Below are 17,054 nucleotides of genomic sequence, written 5' to 3'. Positions count from 1 at the left end.
GGATGATTTGATCTGCTGGACACACTGGGAAACATTGACCCAGGGATTTTAGTTGCATAGAAACCCTATATGAGCCCATAGTGTAGAACAAAAGCAAGTCATCCAATTATATTGTCCTGAGAAATGGAGGTACCACTCCCAGCACATAGTATTTGGAGAATAATTTTCTGCAAGACAATGACAAACCAAGCCATGTCCTATGAGGAAGAAATAAAAGGAATAAGCATGAAGGGGCATGGACAGACATGACAGCCCAGGTAAAATATTTAAAGGGCTGTGTGAAGGCTGGAAACTTCTGGGTTTCTGGTCGGATGGATAATAATAATGATGATCACAATAGCAAACACTGACGTGGCTCTTGCTATGTGCCAGACACGATTCCAAGTGCCTTTCACCTGTTAACTCATTTAAATCTTACAACAATCCTATGAGGTAGATGCTATTAATAGTTCCATTTTGTGGCAGAAGAAAATTATGACACACAGAGAGAAAGTGATTTTCCCAAGCTCACACAGCCAGTAAGTGGCAAAACTGGGGTTTGAACTCTTCGTGATTGGGCTCTAGGGCCTCTAATACTGTTTGCTCTGCTGGTGGATTTCAGCTCAGGGTGACAGCACATTGAACAGAGGTCCCTGTACACACACTGGCAGTGTTTAAGAGTTTGGACTTACAGCTGGCATGGTCCATTTTATCTTTAGGTTCTAGAATTCTTTTTTATTTTTATTTTTAAATTTTCTACAAAGTACTTCTGTGATGGCACTCTCCACAGAGAAAAGTGCTCACCAAAAGCTTTTATCAGTATCTTGAATTGGTACCATTTTGCAGCTTGGACATTAAAAGTTAAACAACTCATTATAATGTGCTTAAATTTGTAATCAGGGGTAATGAGTGGAGTATTGTTGAAGTGGTGAGTGTTGCAAGCTAAATAACCTGTTGGTCCAAACCCTACCACCTTTCTGTCTGTGAATAGAGTCTTTCCAAGAGAAGCAACATGGGTTTGTAGTTCAAATACTCATTGCTTATATGATACTACATACCCGTCAAATCCTCAATTTCAATTGGTCTCAGAATAGATAGTAGTACTCTTTGGTTCTTGGCAAAAGCAAATGAAAATCATCTCTGAAGAAGGCATTTGCAGTCAAGGGCTCAAAGTATCTCCAGGAAATATTTTTTAAGATTAATGTAGTACATAGTGGAAAAAAAAATGCAGCACACAAGAAATCAAGGCAAGGGAGAACCAGCAGAAATAGCAGACCACAGACGCAGACCCACAGTAATTTCATATCTTGGAATCATTAGACAGAGATGATTTTTTGAAACTATGTTTACTCTGTTTAAAAAAAATAACAGACACCATTGAAAAATATCGACAGGGAACCACAAAAGAAGTGACCTTTAAAATTACCAATAGAACTTCTAAATATTCAAAAGTTTACTAACCAAAATTTAAAACTTACTGTGTGGGTTTACATCAGAGTGGATGCTGCTAAAGAGAATCCCAGTCAGAAGGGATTATTAGGAACGAAGCACAAAGGACAAAAAGGGCAAACTAGGCATGGCCTATTCAGAGAAATGCAGGTTGGATTGTAAAAGTCTACATGTATCTCACAGATTTCTGTAAGCAGAGCAGAGAGGGAACGGAGAAGAAGCACTATTTCTTGAGATCGTGACTGAGAAGATTCTAGAGCTGACTAAAGTGTCTAACCCTACAGGTTCAAGATTCCCAGTTAATCCTAAAAAATGTAAATAAAACCCTAGAAACACAACACAAGACAGGAAAAGGACAAATGACCTTCAAAGGAGCAACAGTCAGCTTTACTGCTGACTTAACAATTGCAACAGGGAAAGTGGGATAAAAGTAGAATCATTTTTCAGTGTGCTACAACAAAATAAAAACAAACAAAACCCCCCAAAACCTTTCAAATGAAAAATATATACCCAATGAGGAGAACTATCAAGAATATGGATTAAAAAGAAATATTTTCAGACAAGCAAAACCTGAGAAAGTCACCACCAATGGACACTTACTAAAGGAAATTCTAAAGGATATACTTAGGCAGAACTGATCCCAGATGGAAGACAGGAGATAAAGGGAGCAATGAAAAATAAAAACAGTGGTCAATGTATGGGTCAATCTAACAATATAACAAATTAAAACACTGTCTTGTAGGATTAAAAGAACCAGATACAGTGAAAATGCTGGGGGCAGCCAGATGGCTCAGTTGGTTAGAGTGCAAGCTCTGAACAACAGGGTTGCTGGTTCGATTCCCACATGGGCCAGTGAGCTGCGCCCTCCACAACTAGATTGAAGACAACGAGCTGCCGCTGAGCTTCCGGAGGGGTGGCTGGATGGCTTAGTTGGTTAGAGTGCAGGCTCTCAACAAGGTTGACGGGTCAATTCCCACATGGGATGATGGGCTACGCCCCCTGCAACTAAAGATTGAAAATGGTGACTGGACTTGGAGTTGAGCTGCGCCCTCCTCAACTAGATTAAAGACAACGACTTGAAGCTGATGGGCCCTGGAAAAACACACAGTTCCCCAATTTAAAAAAAAATGATATAATAAAAATGCATGACTATAGTTATATACAAATCAAGTGATGGGTAAATATATTTCGAATTTTCTAACATCAATGTACTGTTTAGGGGGAATGATGTTTATTAAATTTGAAAATATGAAAGAGAAAAATAGAGATAGACAAAGGCAATAGGTCACCATGAAAATAGCACTAGACCTGGAGATTTAGACTCGAGTATCAGCTCTGCCATCAGTTAGTTGTATGGCCTTTGAAACACTACTTCTCTCATCTGTGTCTGTTTTCTTGTCTGCAAAAATGAAGCTTTGGGACCAGATGAATTTTAAAGCCTCTTCATTATGATTCTATGACACACTGAGACATAGATTCTTTCAGGGGGAAAAAAAAGGAATCAATAGTTCCTAAGGTTTTTTTTTACCTCCTTTGAAATTTTATCAATAATCACTTGCATTTTACTTGTGGCTAACTCATAGACCTGTTCAGAAACAGAAGCTAAATATAGTCTCGCACAGGTGTGTATTTTGCTTTCTGTTGGTTTGTTTGGTTTGGTTTTCTTGTCATCCAGTACCCAAACAGTAATGGCAGTTTACCAAAGCCAAAGGGGTGAGGTGACTCATGGGAATGTTAGGAGGACATGTTGCAGAAACCAGCTGGGAAAAGTGGGTCTCACTGTGCAGCTACTGTTTTTTTCCTTCTTTGAACTTATTACCTGAACTGACATACGCCTCCTTTGCTTTCTCACCTTCTCTTCTCACATTTTTCACCCCCCACCCCCCCTTGCTCTCCCTCCTGTTTTTGCAGGCTAATAATAAGCCTGAGATCGAAGCGGCCCTCTTCCTAGACTGGATGAGACTGGAACCCCAGTCCATGGTGTGGCTGCCCGTCCTGCACAGAGTGGCTGCTGCGGAAACTGCCAAGCATCAGGCGAAGTGTAACATCTGCAAGGAGTGTCCAATCATCGGGTTCAGGTATTAGGAACCAAAAACATGTCATTTTTTTCTTACCATTTCTCACCTTCTTATGACTTGACCTTTTACCTCCTTTGCCTGTTGCTGTCAGCTTGTTCGTCTTCAGAGTGGGAGAGGAGGTAACCTCGTGATTGGGCTGGAGCAGCCATCACTTCTGTCAGTTCCCTGATCACTGGGTTATTTGGGTGGATCTGACTCGTTACACAGGTGTCCCTTTCCACCTTCGCTCTTCAGCTCCGCAGACTACGTCTTACGTGGACAGACTGACAGCCCGTCTCCACCGAGACATGAGGTGTGACAATTAAGTTCGCGAACTTGTCCTAGAAAAACTGCTACATACCCACCCCATTGCTGAATATCACTACGGTCACCTTCGAAGTACTCCCCTTGGGAAGCTATGCACTGATGCCAGTGCCTAGTCCACCCTTCAAAGCAATTTTGGAACTTTTTTCTGGAATGGCCATCAGAGCTGTCGTATTACCCATGAGTCCTGAATGTCATCAAAATGTCTTCCTTTCAATATTTCCTTTATCTTTGGGTAAAGAAAGAGGTCATTGGGGGCCAGATCAGATGAGTAGGGAGGGTGTTCCAATACAGTTATTTGTTTACTGGCTAAAAGCTCCCTCACAGACAGTGCCGTGTGAGCTGGTGCATTGTCGTGATGCAAGAGCCATAAATTGCTGGCGAGAAGTTCAAGTCATCTAACTTTTTCACGCAGCCTTTTCAGCACTTCCAAATAGTAAACTTGGTTAACTGTTTGTCCAGTTGGTACAGATTCATAATGAATAATCCCTCTGACATCAAAAAAGGTTAGCAACGTCGTTGCAGCAAGTTCGCAAACTTATTTGTCAACTTCATATTTGTCCTTGGTGGTATACAGATAAACCGGGGCTTCTCCTTCCTGGAACCAAAACATTTTGTGTGTCTCTGTCTCTGTCTCTCTGTCTCTCTGTCTCTCTCCCCCCCCCACACACACAATCTTTTCTGCTTATAGAAACCCTCCCAGAATCAGTTAGAAAACTAAGAAATTATTCTATAGTGGGAGACCCATCATGGTAGCTCGGTCTCTTATTCACTTTGCACCACTTTTTTCCCCCTAAAGTAACAAGAATTGTTTTAAGCAACCTAGGACTTACTTCTTTATCTGTGAATCTGATTATGCTCATTCCATAGTAACCTAATGAACTTCTAAGGGACTATAAAGTATGCAAGTAAATGAAAGATTCACAAAGCAGCTAAAAAAAAAGTTCCTTATAAATTTAAAAAGTGAAAGAGATAGAAAACAGCAAGTTATTAATCTGATATTCTTAAACTGCCATGGAAAACAATTGGCTCTTAAATTTTTAGCCTTGTTGATCTGTTTGGGGAGACAGGGTATTTATAAATGAATTCATCTTATTGAACAATAACCCCAAATCCAAATTCTGAAATGATGGTATATTTAAACATTTGGATCAACATCAAGGTTTCCTTAGGATGAATAAGCCATAAAGTTGTAAAGTAGCTATATAGTAGTCTATGCTTGTTCAGAATCTATTTAGCAGCTAAGTAAATACTCTTCCTGGCTGTGCTTGGACTTGTTTTAATACTTGTTGCCTAATAACTACTTTGTATCGTTTGTGTCCTCCTGTTCTTCCAAACTTCATGCTGTTTACAAAGAGGTTTTACAAAAACCCCTAGAAGTTTCCAAAGCCTAGATAGACAACACTGAGTAGGTAATGCTAGGAAAGGACACCTTCTTTCCTTTCTTGGTTTTGTCAGAATGATGCCCTAAGGGGTGGGGAGGGGAAGTCACAAGGAAAAGCATTATATGTCTTTTCCTTCTTTTCTCAACTTCCCCCACTAGTAAGGTTCATATATGGGGAAAATTTTATAAAATAAAAGAAGAGAATGCTTTGGAGGATCTAAGAGCATTTTCACATTCACTTCTTTTGCCCTTATCAAATTAGATTATTTTAGGAATCAGCACCTCTCTTTCCTCTCTCCACTCCCCCACCCCCCCCCAAGATGGTTGGGATCTAAAAAAGGTAGCTTTTTCCCCGCATTCCCATATGTCACATAAGGAATATGTTCAAATTGGCTAAGATACTTATCTGAGGAAGCAAAAGGCAGGGAGAGTATGAAACAAAGAATGCAGCCTTCTGCGAATGGGAAGAAATGTACCATCTAGTATTCACAGATTATAAATTCTTTCATCTAATCCAATTTTTGTGCTTTCTTGGGGCTTCAGTTATCATTTGCGGATAATGTGGTGAGGGATTTCTGAAGAGAGACAGATAAAAGAGATTATCCAAGTAACTCTGAAGATGCATCATGTCAGTTAGAAAATGTAATTAAAGCAAGATTTGTTTTAACTGATTGAGAGTTCTTATTTAATTTTCTTTTGTCTTATGAAATTGCTGTATCTTTATATATATTTTTTGAAAATAATTGCTTCAGAAAACTTTTCTCCCCATGATGGGTAAGGAGGCCTGCAGTGGATTAATCTATGTCTCCTGGAAGTTCTTTCATATTCTAGTATTTGGTCTTTAAAAGACTGGAAGTTTGCCAGTAACTTCTTCCTTAATCTGAAAGAGTTCCTAGTGGAATTGAATAAGAGCCGAGTTTTTCTTCCCTCCTTCCAAATGTTTATAGGATAATCTTCCTGCCAAAATGTTTTGATACTGCAGGAGAAGCACCAGAGAAATCTGGAGGTAGGAAGTTAATCACTTACCTAACGGGATTAATGAACATTGCAGTCTGTTTCTAGAATCAAGACAGTGTGTGGAAGACAGTTTATTAAAGAGTGTTCTTTGGGAATGCGCTTGGAAGAAATACATATGTGTTTGTGTTTGTTCTTTTCCAGGTACAGGAGTCTGAAGCACTTTAATTATGACATTTGCCAAAGTTGCTTTTTTTCTGGTCGAGTTGCAAAAGGCCATAAGATGCACTATCCCATGGTGGAATATTGCACTCCGGTAAGTCAGATGCCTCCCTGATGTGAGTTGTGAGTTAGTTAGCTGGAAGAAGGTTGGGACAGTATTGCAGATAACACATAATGCTGTGATATCTGAGTGTGTCACGTATTCCCCGGCTAACGTGGCTCCAAATTGTGGGCATCAGGACTTACCTTATCCCTGCAGTGTCGGGTAATGCCTGGCACACATGGACCATTGTAGACAGTCAACAAATATTTTTGGATGAATAAATAGGTTTTTCTTCCATTTGCGTTGGTTGTAGGGAAGACATTTTCACATTTCTTTTGCATAGCCCTAGCACTTATATGGAGAAGTTTTATAGCCATGGGGCATGTCGGATATGTGGGTATAATGTGTGTTCCCCCAAATTTATAATCCACCCCTTTCAATCTCTTGCTCAGCTTTTATCTGTTTTATATACTAACACTTAGCAACTAAATGCTAGGCATTTACCTTGTAAACTACTCTGTGTGAAATAGGTATTTTTTTATCCCCTTTTTACAGATGAGGACTCTGAGGTCCTGAGGTTAAATAATTTGCCCGAGGTTCTAGAATTAAGAGGTGGAGCCTTCTTCTTTGATATTTTGGGAAATGTTCAGTGGCTAACATAACTTTAAAAAAATCACTGGTGAGATGGACGAGGCATATAGACCTGGTGGTCAGACAGACCTGCGTGTAAATCTTATGTTCCTGAAACACTCGCTGCTCAACCAGCAGCACTGACATTATCTGGGAGCTTATTAGAAGTTCAGAACCTCAGGCCCCTCCCCCTCCTTGACTCTTTTAAATCACAACCTGCATTTTAGCAAGATCTGCAGGTGGTTCCCATGCTCATCGAAGTGGGAGAAGCTCTGCTTTAGTGTACTTCTCTCTTCCATCTGCAGTGATCCTCCCAGTTTTTTCCATGTCTTTTTTGCTTTGATTCTTTTTGTAAAGGTATTCGATGATGGAGAGTGAACCATGCTGTGACGAGATTATTTAGTGGGTGGAACATGGTACCCGTGTGGACAAAATAATTTTTAAAAATACCAGAAAGTGTGGCAGAAGTCAACATTAACTTTTCGTCTTAAAGACTACCATAAACTACCATTTATCGAGTAGCCTAGTAGTTGGGACACTTCATGCATTCATTGTAACCACTTCGTGAGGTATGACTGCCCCCATTTCACAGCTGGTCTGAGCCTTGGATATGCAAATAACTCACCCAAGTTAACCCCACTAGTAAATGCCAGGCATGGTTTCAAAACCCTGGTTTTGTCTGATTCCAAAGCCTTTGCTCTCAGTTGCTACTGGAGTGGTCCTTTGTCTTGAGGTCCTACTCTCCCAAGTCTGACCTCAGCACCATTTCCCTTTCAGACTACATCAGGAGAAGATGTTCGAGACTTTGCCAAGGTACTAAAAAACAAATTTCGAACCAAAAGGTATTTTGCGAAGCATCCCCGAATGGGCTACCTGCCAGTTCAGACTGTCTTAGAGGGGGACAACATGGAAACGTGAGTAGTGGCAAAAGCACAATAATTGACTCTCCTCGTTTGATGTAGATTTGATCTCCTTTCAGCTAAATACCCCCCTTCACTCCCAAATGCAAACAGTCTCTCCTATTTCTTTCTCTAGATTTACTGTAGTTGAAAAGAGCAAAAAACAAGCTGACGTTCAGTCGCCATTTTCCTATGTTAATTGTCCCAGGACCATTACCATTTCCAAAAGTTAAACTTGATCTCACAGGGAAAACCCCACGTTACAACTTCTAATTGTCTTACAAGACTTTTAAGAAATATGGGACTGTTTACAAATGAGTGATTTCAATATTTCCTTTTGATTTTCCTCCCTTGCAAATCAGTAGATGTGTGTCTTTTTTGATCTGATTGTGTGGTCATATCTAGTCACTTTTTCATCCTACTGGAAAGAAAATATAGTCACAGGAAATTCCTTCACAGTAAGTAGTAATGATTCTCATGATCAAATGGATGATGTCTTCACCTCTTTTAAACCTTCTCTTTTTTCCCCCATAACCCTGGTGGCAATTGCACCACTGTTTGTTTTTCTTTTAATTCACTTTCCACTTTTGTTTGGCTGTTGCTTTCCATGATTCATACTTAATTGGTTGGATTTTATTTGTTTTGACCTTTCAGTAATTTTTTTGCGGCCATGTTTGCCTGTGTCTCTTCACCACCTCATTTTTTGTTTTGCAGTCCTGTTACTCTGATCAACTTCTGGCCGGTAGATTCTGCGTGAGTACTTCTGCTGAAGGGTGCTGCTGCCACCACCACATTCGCTTGCTGATTTTTTAAATTTTTGTTTGGTTTATTTGTTTTGTTTTGAAGACATATTATTTTTCCTTCTTTCATTTCAATTTTTTTTCTTCCCTTGATAAGACTTTGAGAGTGCCATCTACCACAGATCAGGAGAATCAGAGTGAGGTTTTCAGGTGCCCATCTGGTCAAATTTAAAGCAGCAGAAATCCTGGCCTTGAGTTTAAATTAACATCAAAGAAATTATTCAGTTGTTAGTTTATTCCTGGGAGACGTGTTTCTATATTCTTCAGGTATAAGCAGGGAAGAGCTTTCTGATTACATAACATTCTTTAGCCCCAGTTCTTGAGAGTCAATGCTTTAGGACCTTCAAAAGGATGATGATTTATTCTTTAGGGCCTGTTGTAAGTGAGTGGACCATTAAATATCAGCAGAATTTGTTTTATAGTATGATGTTGAGTTTGGATGAATACTTTCAATGAGGTAGGTGGACTTTTTATCAGGTAATGCCATGCTATTTGACTAATCTTTATATACATGAGCTCATTTTTTAACTAAACTCACTTGCTCTTCTTTCCAAACTAAATATTCAGCTCATTAGCAGTTATAGGTTTACACTTGGAGGAAAGTGTACTGTGGTCTTTGTCATTACTGTTGGTGTGCATTAATAATACTAATAGTAGATGCCAGCTGATAATTGATTTATCTCAGAGTTTATAATGTTAGAAAACTCATTTTGGTGGTCTGTGATTTATATATTACCAAACAAAGTGTGCATGTTTTAAAGTCATTGTGTGGGGTTTTTATAACAAATTTTTTGTATTTCAAAGTGTACTTTATTAAAACATGTATTTAAAGTCAGCTCTATTATATATAAGGGGTAGATGACCAATTTTGAAGACAGGCTTATGTAAGAATTCAGTTTATTCTTACTGGGTCTTTTTTATTGTTCTACCATATAATTTAATTTAAAGTAGATCCCTTTTTTAAAAAAATCCTGATGCAATGAATGCAAACGCTGAATTGAGGTTTATTTTAAGATTTTATTGGCCTAAAGGAGAAGTGTAAGGCATCTGTTTTTCATGGGTTTTTTTATTTTTATTTTTGTTTATTTATTTATTTCATCTTTTTTTAAAAGCTTCAATATTGTGCTCTTTAATTTTGAGATAACGGGAGCTATAAGTAGTGAGCTACCTGATTTCTTTAATCATCATGCGTAAACAACGTGGGGAGTTATTTAGATTCACTTATGTTCCTTGTTATTGGTAACTGTTTCCCCTAACCCAGGTACTCTGTTTGTTTATAGAAATTAGACCCTTTCGTAAATAAGAAACTTTGAAAAAATTGGTATACTGAAATTCTCAGCTTGATTGAATCCTGATAAACAAATGAATTTACTTCTGGTTGGAATAAGTTTTAACCAGTTAAAAAATCCAAAACATAAATATGCTAAAGAATAGTTTTGAAAAATGCATGGATGGAGATAGCACAAAATAATAAGCAAAGAATAACTAACAGTTCCTTGAAAGGAAAGGAGAAGAAAAGATGATTATTTTATATATATTTCATGAGAAAAAAAATCATGACTGTCAGTTGAATGTAACTGATGTTAAATGGAGGCTGTTTGTCTTAAACTTTAAAGAACTTTAAAATGAATAACATCCTTTATTAAAATATCTTCTCTAACAACTGAAACAAACCCCCATTTTGTCTTCTTATAAAAAGTTTTCTAGATTCAGAAATTGTGAAAAGTTCTAATTTTAGAGAAGAAAACAAACCCAGCAGATTGAAGTTCCCGTTTTCCTTAATACCAGTAATTTTATTAAAGTCTTTATTCATAACACTATATAATTTATAAAATATATTGTAAAGCTATTCTATACAGGCAAAAGAGCCACGTCCTAAGGTGTTTTATGTTGCAAGAATTCTGATGTTAACAAATCCTATGATGATGACAGCATTTAATCCATTTAATATGAATCACAGCATTTGAAAGTTCACTGAGATACAGATATTTTATTTTTTCTTAGAGAAAACCTGTATTCCCCATATTTCTCATACTGTTTGAAACTAAATCTAGCATAAACCTTTTATATTGTTTGTCCACAAATGAGACAGACAATATTCTTTGAGTTCTTCTGCTTTGAAATCTAAAGGATGAAAATTTATCAGTGGAGTTTTCACAAGAGAGAAGATAAGATGGTGGTGGGTGGAATGGAATTGGCCATTAATGATGATAGAAATAATCCTTCTGGGTATATTGTTTTGTATTTAGGAATTGGGAAGGGAGAAGAGTATTCTTACGTTCCCTTCAAAAAGTGTTTTAGAAAGCCTTGCATTTAGTTTTGTTTCTGGACTAAGTGGTTTTGTACTTTTACTAGTTCTTGGTTTCTAAATGATTCTCCTCTGACCAGCACTCCCTTTTGGCTCATTTTCTGCTTTAATAAGTACCTCCTATAGTGCATATATTTTTTCAGATTTCTGGTTATTATGAGTTTTTGTGCTTATGCATGCTGTGTTAGGTGCTATGTGCATTAATAAGAAAAATAACATGGAATTACCCTCAAGGCTAAGAATTAAAGCTCTGCATAAGATTTTCTGTATGAGATTTTATTCAAGTACTTTGGATTTACGTGCCTTGTTTTCTTGGCGTAGTTATGCTCCAAGGTCTCAGGTTTTCTTTCTTCTGTACACTACCAGGGTAGCAACTGTTAAAAGGGAAAAAACATTAATATATGTTTCTCGATGGTGGACTTTTAGTTTATAAGAAGAATATAATTGAAAGACTGGCGTGTTCCAGAAGATAGGGCTTTTAAGCCAAGTAATCCAAGTACTAAATTATCTTTACTTGCAGTGACTATCTCAAAACAAACCTTAGCATTTTTCTAATAATGGGCTGCTCCAGGGTTCTAAGAAATTAGCAGATTGACTCTCCAAAACTACAGTGAAGAAGGAAATCTTTGGCTCTGCCTGGTAAATTGGGTAGTCGTCCTTTTATTTCCTCATGAGAGTTTAAACGTCTTTGTAATTCATTACAAATTTGACTGTGGTGACTCTTGACCTAGAGAACATTGATTTTATAAATAACACATTTATCTCCCAGGGAAAACTTCAGTCCCCTAGTTATTTGCTGTAGTGTGTTGTAATCATCTCATGACTATGTGTCTTCTTTAAGAAATAGGAATTTCTAGCACATTTCCTGGTAAGCCTAGGTAACGACATGTTTTTCCTTTTTTTTTTTTTTTAAATGTAAGAAAAGACAAACATCTTTGTGCTCCTACCAAGTCCTTGAATGCTGCTTGGACATTGGACTAAACCAGTCCTCACTGAATAGATCACTGTTGACTTTGGATTTCTGCCTTTACCTAAGGGCTTTCTGTGTCAGGACAGAAATGGAAGCGACCTTTTGTCCTATTCCAATTAAAAAAAAAAAAAAAAAAGCACAAGCCCAAATGGTTTTCAAAACAGATGGATTTTTTCCCTAAGGTTAATTCAAAGATACTATAACAACTTCAAGGATAATTAATAGATTAGGTATAAAGAGTGGAAAAAATGTTAACCCTACCAAAATCCTAGTCTATGGAGCTTAAAAAAAAACAAACAAAGCACAGGTTTTTATATCCAAAAAGTATATAGACTATTTATGCTAATTAATTCCCTTTCTTGTTTTCTCCTCTGTGTATTATTAGCATATAGTATCCCTAATAAGAAATAAATTATATTGAATGTAGTCATCCTTTTAAAAAACATGACGATATAATTTGGGGTCATTCAGTTTTATTGTACGGCATACTCCTGCTGCTAAATAGGTAGATATATTCCTTCTTTACAAAATTCCACAAACCAAGATATCTTGATACGTGGAATCTTAAGAAGTCATGAACTGGAGTGGCCTCTTTGGAACAAAAGTTGTTGACTATGAATGTACTAGGCAAACGTACAGCTTCCATTAAATAAAAAGGGATCTAATAAATGGCACAGGTGTAAACTGTTGAAAATTTTCAACCACATAGTGCTAAAACAATTTCAGAACTATAGGATATGAGCTATTACAAGGTAAGAGGACAAAATGTCACATAGAGATGGTCTCCCTTAACCTTTTCTGTAATTGAAACTTTCCACAGACATTTTTGATCTCTCTATGGCTTTTGATAAAAGCAGAAGTATGAGAAATCATCTCTCAAGCTTGGATTTAAAACACTGGATGATATCTAAGCTGTAGGAGCAACTAAATGTGTACATGATCCGCAGAATTAGAATAAAAGCATTCTAGGCCATGTATATAACATAACTGTGTGGTGGGTTTTTTTTTCTCCATTAATGGATGGTATCTGTAACTAATCACATTTTCTGCCTTATAGGCCCGCCTCGTCCCCTCAGCTTTCACATGATGATACTCATTCACGCATTGAACATTATGCTAGCAGGTATGAGACTAGTTGAATGCCAGGCAAATATTGATTAAATTAACTAACCAAGGAAAGCTAACCTATAGTCATTTTAAACAAATCTTTTCTTTTTCCCCAATCTTGTCTGATTTCTACTAATTAACTTGCCCTCTAACGTGCATGCCGTTCCACTGCATGTTGATTTTGGACACCAATAAGAGCGTTAGTCCAGAATAATCTCCCCTAACCCTGGCCTTTAAACATTTCTGATAGCTTTGTTACGTTCTGTATACTGAGCACGTTTGATAAATTGGCTTAGAAATCGTATAACCTTAGAAAACTGCTAGACCAAACATAATATGTGAAGAAATGATACTATGTTATGTGGAGAATATGAAAACACTGGCTTGCCATTTGTTTGTTTATTTTACATAATATGCTGTAAAGAAGAGAATAATTGATTTTCCTAATCCTTGGACCTTTCTGTCCCACCTTTTTTGTGTTTGAGATCATTTTTATACCTAAAAATTGAACTGCTAATTGTAAGATATCTCATGCTTGTTAAGTACATCCGTAAGAGTTTGCTTAACTTTTTTAGTTTTAGTTGTAAAAAGACTATTATTGTCTGAGGTGAAGAAGGTTTTCAAAGGCAAAAATTGGTAGCAGAATGTTTAGAGCACTTACTATGAATTCATCTTTTATCAATATTCTCACTGCTGAACATGTTTATCAACTGTGGAAAGCATTAACTAGCTATATATATGTTTGTCGTCGATGGAAAGCTTTAATGGTCTTAAAAAACAAGGGGTAGTGTAAGGTACAGAATATTATTGTTGTGAGGGAAGCTTTTTTTGTGAAAACAAAGGCCTGGTCTCAGTGAAAGGAAGATCGATCTGTGAAGAGAAAAAGAAAACCAACAAAATACAACTTCCCCTATAATTCATAGCATAAATGTAAAGCTACTAACTAGCTGTGGTCTTACCAGTCACTGCCTCAAATGGTTAGGCCAACACACATATCTTTTAATTTGAAGGATTCCTTTCTCCTCTTGACATGATTTATCTTTTAGTTTTCAGGAATGTTCGATTAGGTCTTGAATAGATTCTAAGAAGTCACATAAGTTTTAATGAGCTTTTACGTTTTTTATCAGGCTAGCAGAAATGGAAAACAGCAATGGATCTTATCTAAATGATAGCATCTCTCCTAATGAGAGCATGTAAGTATCCCGTCTCTTTTTACAAAATGTTCCTGAAGATGAAATTGCTTTGAGGGATTTAGAGGTAGGGTAGCACAGAAAATAGGAATTAGCATTATATGCATTTGATCTTTCAAGGAGCTATTCGTTTACTTTTTTCTCCTCTTAACTCTTAACCTGACATGGAATGAGCTCATCCACGTTGTGGCATTATTGGTATTCCAGAGTAGCAAACACAGTTTGCCTTATTCTTATTTAATACCATACTATTACAAATTGCAGAGTCCCAAATACTTAAATTATATTAAATGCTTAATTTTTTTTACCAGACCTGCCAGATCTTTAAAGGGATTAGATATTAATTTTTAAAGTGATATTTTAAAATCTAAGTAGTATTTTCTTCACTCGTGGGGAGTGGCGATACAATCTCAGTGTAGTTGCATTGGTCTTCCCATATGGTTTGTTAGTTGGGCCCTTTCCTTCAAAGATCCAAGGTAGTAGGTTTTTGTGATTTAGCATCTTCACGAGCTAAATAAAGTGAAGCAATCTTGTACAGGGTTTCGGAAGGGGGAGTACAAATTCAGGTCATAGGGTTTTAGTGGGATGATAAGCCAGGCCTGTCAAACTTAAGGAAGGAGAGAGAATGATGTTAAAAATGGCAGAGAACACAGCACTGGCAGGGAAACCCGCTTTCTTATCGAGTTGGCGAAGTAGCACAATAAGGAGAACAGAGTATTAGCTTCTTCATCTGCTCCCTCCACCTCAGGCCCCAGTCAAGGGCCTGAGGTGGAGGGAGCAGATGAAAATAAGGCTCTACTAACTGAATAGATAATTTAGAAGAAATCTAGTCAAAGTACAATAATGTTTTTACTTTGATAACTTATGGATGTCTCACCACTTTGTCCTGGACAATCTAGGCAAAGGGGAGAATGGTAAATCTATCCTGTGTAGTTGATATGGCAACCCAAAGTTACACTCAGATGAGAAGAGTACTTTTAGAAGGATTCGGCTGAGGGAACTAGTATCAAAGTAGCATTTGTACTAACTGGTTATTAAAGAGCTGGGAAAAAAATCATCTCATCTGATACAAAAAGGCGATTAAGGTAATAATAAAGAAATCAAAATCAACACCCAGCCATTCATCTATGACTTAGTTACTTAAAACAAAACAACCTTTTCCCCAAACATCACTGTGGTGCATTTTCTTTCTTGGCCACGAGGAAAAGCATTAATAGTATTAATAAATAAAATTTTTGACAGGAAAGTATGTGACCAAAGAATTAACCAAATGTAAACAACCTGAGTGATTTGCTTCTTTGGGTCACTGATTTTCATATTAGTAGCTCTAGCACTAATATCAATTAATTCAATCGAATTAATTGAAGTTGTATCTGTATAATAATGGCTGCCATTCATTGACTGCCTAAGAGAACAGTAAGAGAAGTTTGATTAGGGCTATCTGTTGTAATTAAACATGGGAAGTTCTAGCAATAAAATTTCAGAATTTGGGAAGAGGGATAATAAATTAGATAGGTGGTAAAATTGCTTTTGTTTTATTTTGAAATGAAATTTAGCTTTTGCTCATTTTGAGGACATTAAATCCATTTAGATTCAATGTTGGATGGTAAAATCATGATATTTTAGGGGCAGGTCTGGGGAAGTGGTTTGGAGGATTGGTCAACTTCACTTAAATGTTTATTTTTAACACCCAGTTACTTTTAGTCAACTTTTAACTTCTCAACCAATTCCCTGGCTTGACGGGCAAAAATCATTTTGAAATTAGAAGGACTTTTTCCTAAATATCTGAATTTTTTTTTTCAACTCAGAAGACATGGAGCTGAGGAAAGGAAATTAAGTGAGTGTGGAGAAGGGAATATTAACCTATCATCTTAATGATATTTAGCCAAACAGAGCTTTAGCCACTCATTAAGAACAGAGTGAAGTTCTTTTTTTTCTTTTCCCCTTTGTTTTCCCTCCAGAGTGAAGTTCTTACAACTTGGAGGTACACAGGCTTTTCAGGAGCTAGGAGCAATGCATTTAGAAAATAATTTCTCCTGTGCAGTAGAGAGTTGCTAGTTTCAAGGAAAGATTGCAGCTGCCTCCCAAAATATGAGCCTTTTGCCTCTTTGTTCTCCAAGATTAGTCCTTAAAAGCTGCTCTAAAGAATGAGTTGTTCAGTTTTCTTTCAGTCACCTTAATGGCTTTTTTCGTCCAATTTTTGTTTTTCTATTTAAATAATAATTGAAGGAAATAATCATTTGTCTACAGTTTCATTATCATTACCATCCTGCCTCCATGGCTTTTATAAGTTCAAACTGGCTCAACGAAGAAACACTTTTTGGTTCCATTGCCTTCCACTTAACAAAATATTTACTCTACTATTTTAAGGCCTGCAGTTTTTTCCTGGTCAGTATCAACTATAGTGTGGGGTAGTGAACAGATTATCTTGACAGGCTTGGTAGCAAAAGCATTATACAGCCATTATATGTCTTTTAATATTTATTAAGTGTTGGTGAAACTGTCGACATAGAGTCCCAGTATTTCTGTAAGTCTGCCATTCATTTACCCATGTAAATAGGCCAATCAAATTCAATGGCAAATCAGAGCAAGAAACACTTGACTACATCAATAGGATGGTAGACCACAACCTCAACAGTATCAAAATGTCTTTAGAAACAGGAAAAGGGGTCTAATTAATTGTGAAGAGCAAATAAATGTTTCTATATTTAAATACACACCCGAGTCCCTGACCCCCA

The 17,054-nt window shown here is 37.1% G+C and overlaps 1 protein-coding gene across 11 annotated transcripts in view; it reads left to right on the top strand.

Annotated features, from left to right (window-relative positions):
* Positions 1 to 17,054, top strand: part of DMD (dystrophin) — a 2,122,179-nt gene that overhangs the window by 2,037,673 nt on the left and 67,452 nt on the right. For 7 of the 11 annotated variants that reach the window (XM_074323910.2, XM_074323908.2, XM_074323912.2 and 4 more), the window contains 6 exons: positions 3,340 to 3,506; positions 6,352 to 6,463; positions 7,820 to 7,956; positions 8,656 to 8,694; positions 13,077 to 13,142; positions 14,254 to 14,319. In XM_074323910.2, coding sequence (XP_074180011.2) covers positions 3,340 to 3,506; positions 6,352 to 6,463; positions 7,820 to 7,956; positions 8,656 to 8,694; positions 13,077 to 13,142; positions 14,254 to 14,319 — 587 coding nt within the window. The remainder of the gene's footprint in view (positions 1 to 3,339; positions 3,507 to 6,351; positions 6,464 to 7,819; positions 7,957 to 8,655; positions 8,695 to 13,076; positions 13,143 to 14,253; positions 14,320 to 17,054) is intronic. The other 4 variants (XM_074323909.2, XM_019710547.3, XM_074323913.2 and 1 more) reach the window with 2 other exon arrangements.

This window comes from Rhinolophus sinicus, chromosome 18 (assembly GCF_057876585.1).
Source record: "Rhinolophus sinicus isolate RSI-liver-muscle chromosome 18, RSI-T2T, whole genome shotgun sequence".
NCBI lineage: Eukaryota > Metazoa > Chordata > Mammalia > Chiroptera > Rhinolophidae > Rhinolophus > Rhinolophus sinicus.
Note: the sequence above shows the minus strand (reverse complement) of the source record. Positions and strands in the feature narration are given on the sequence as shown.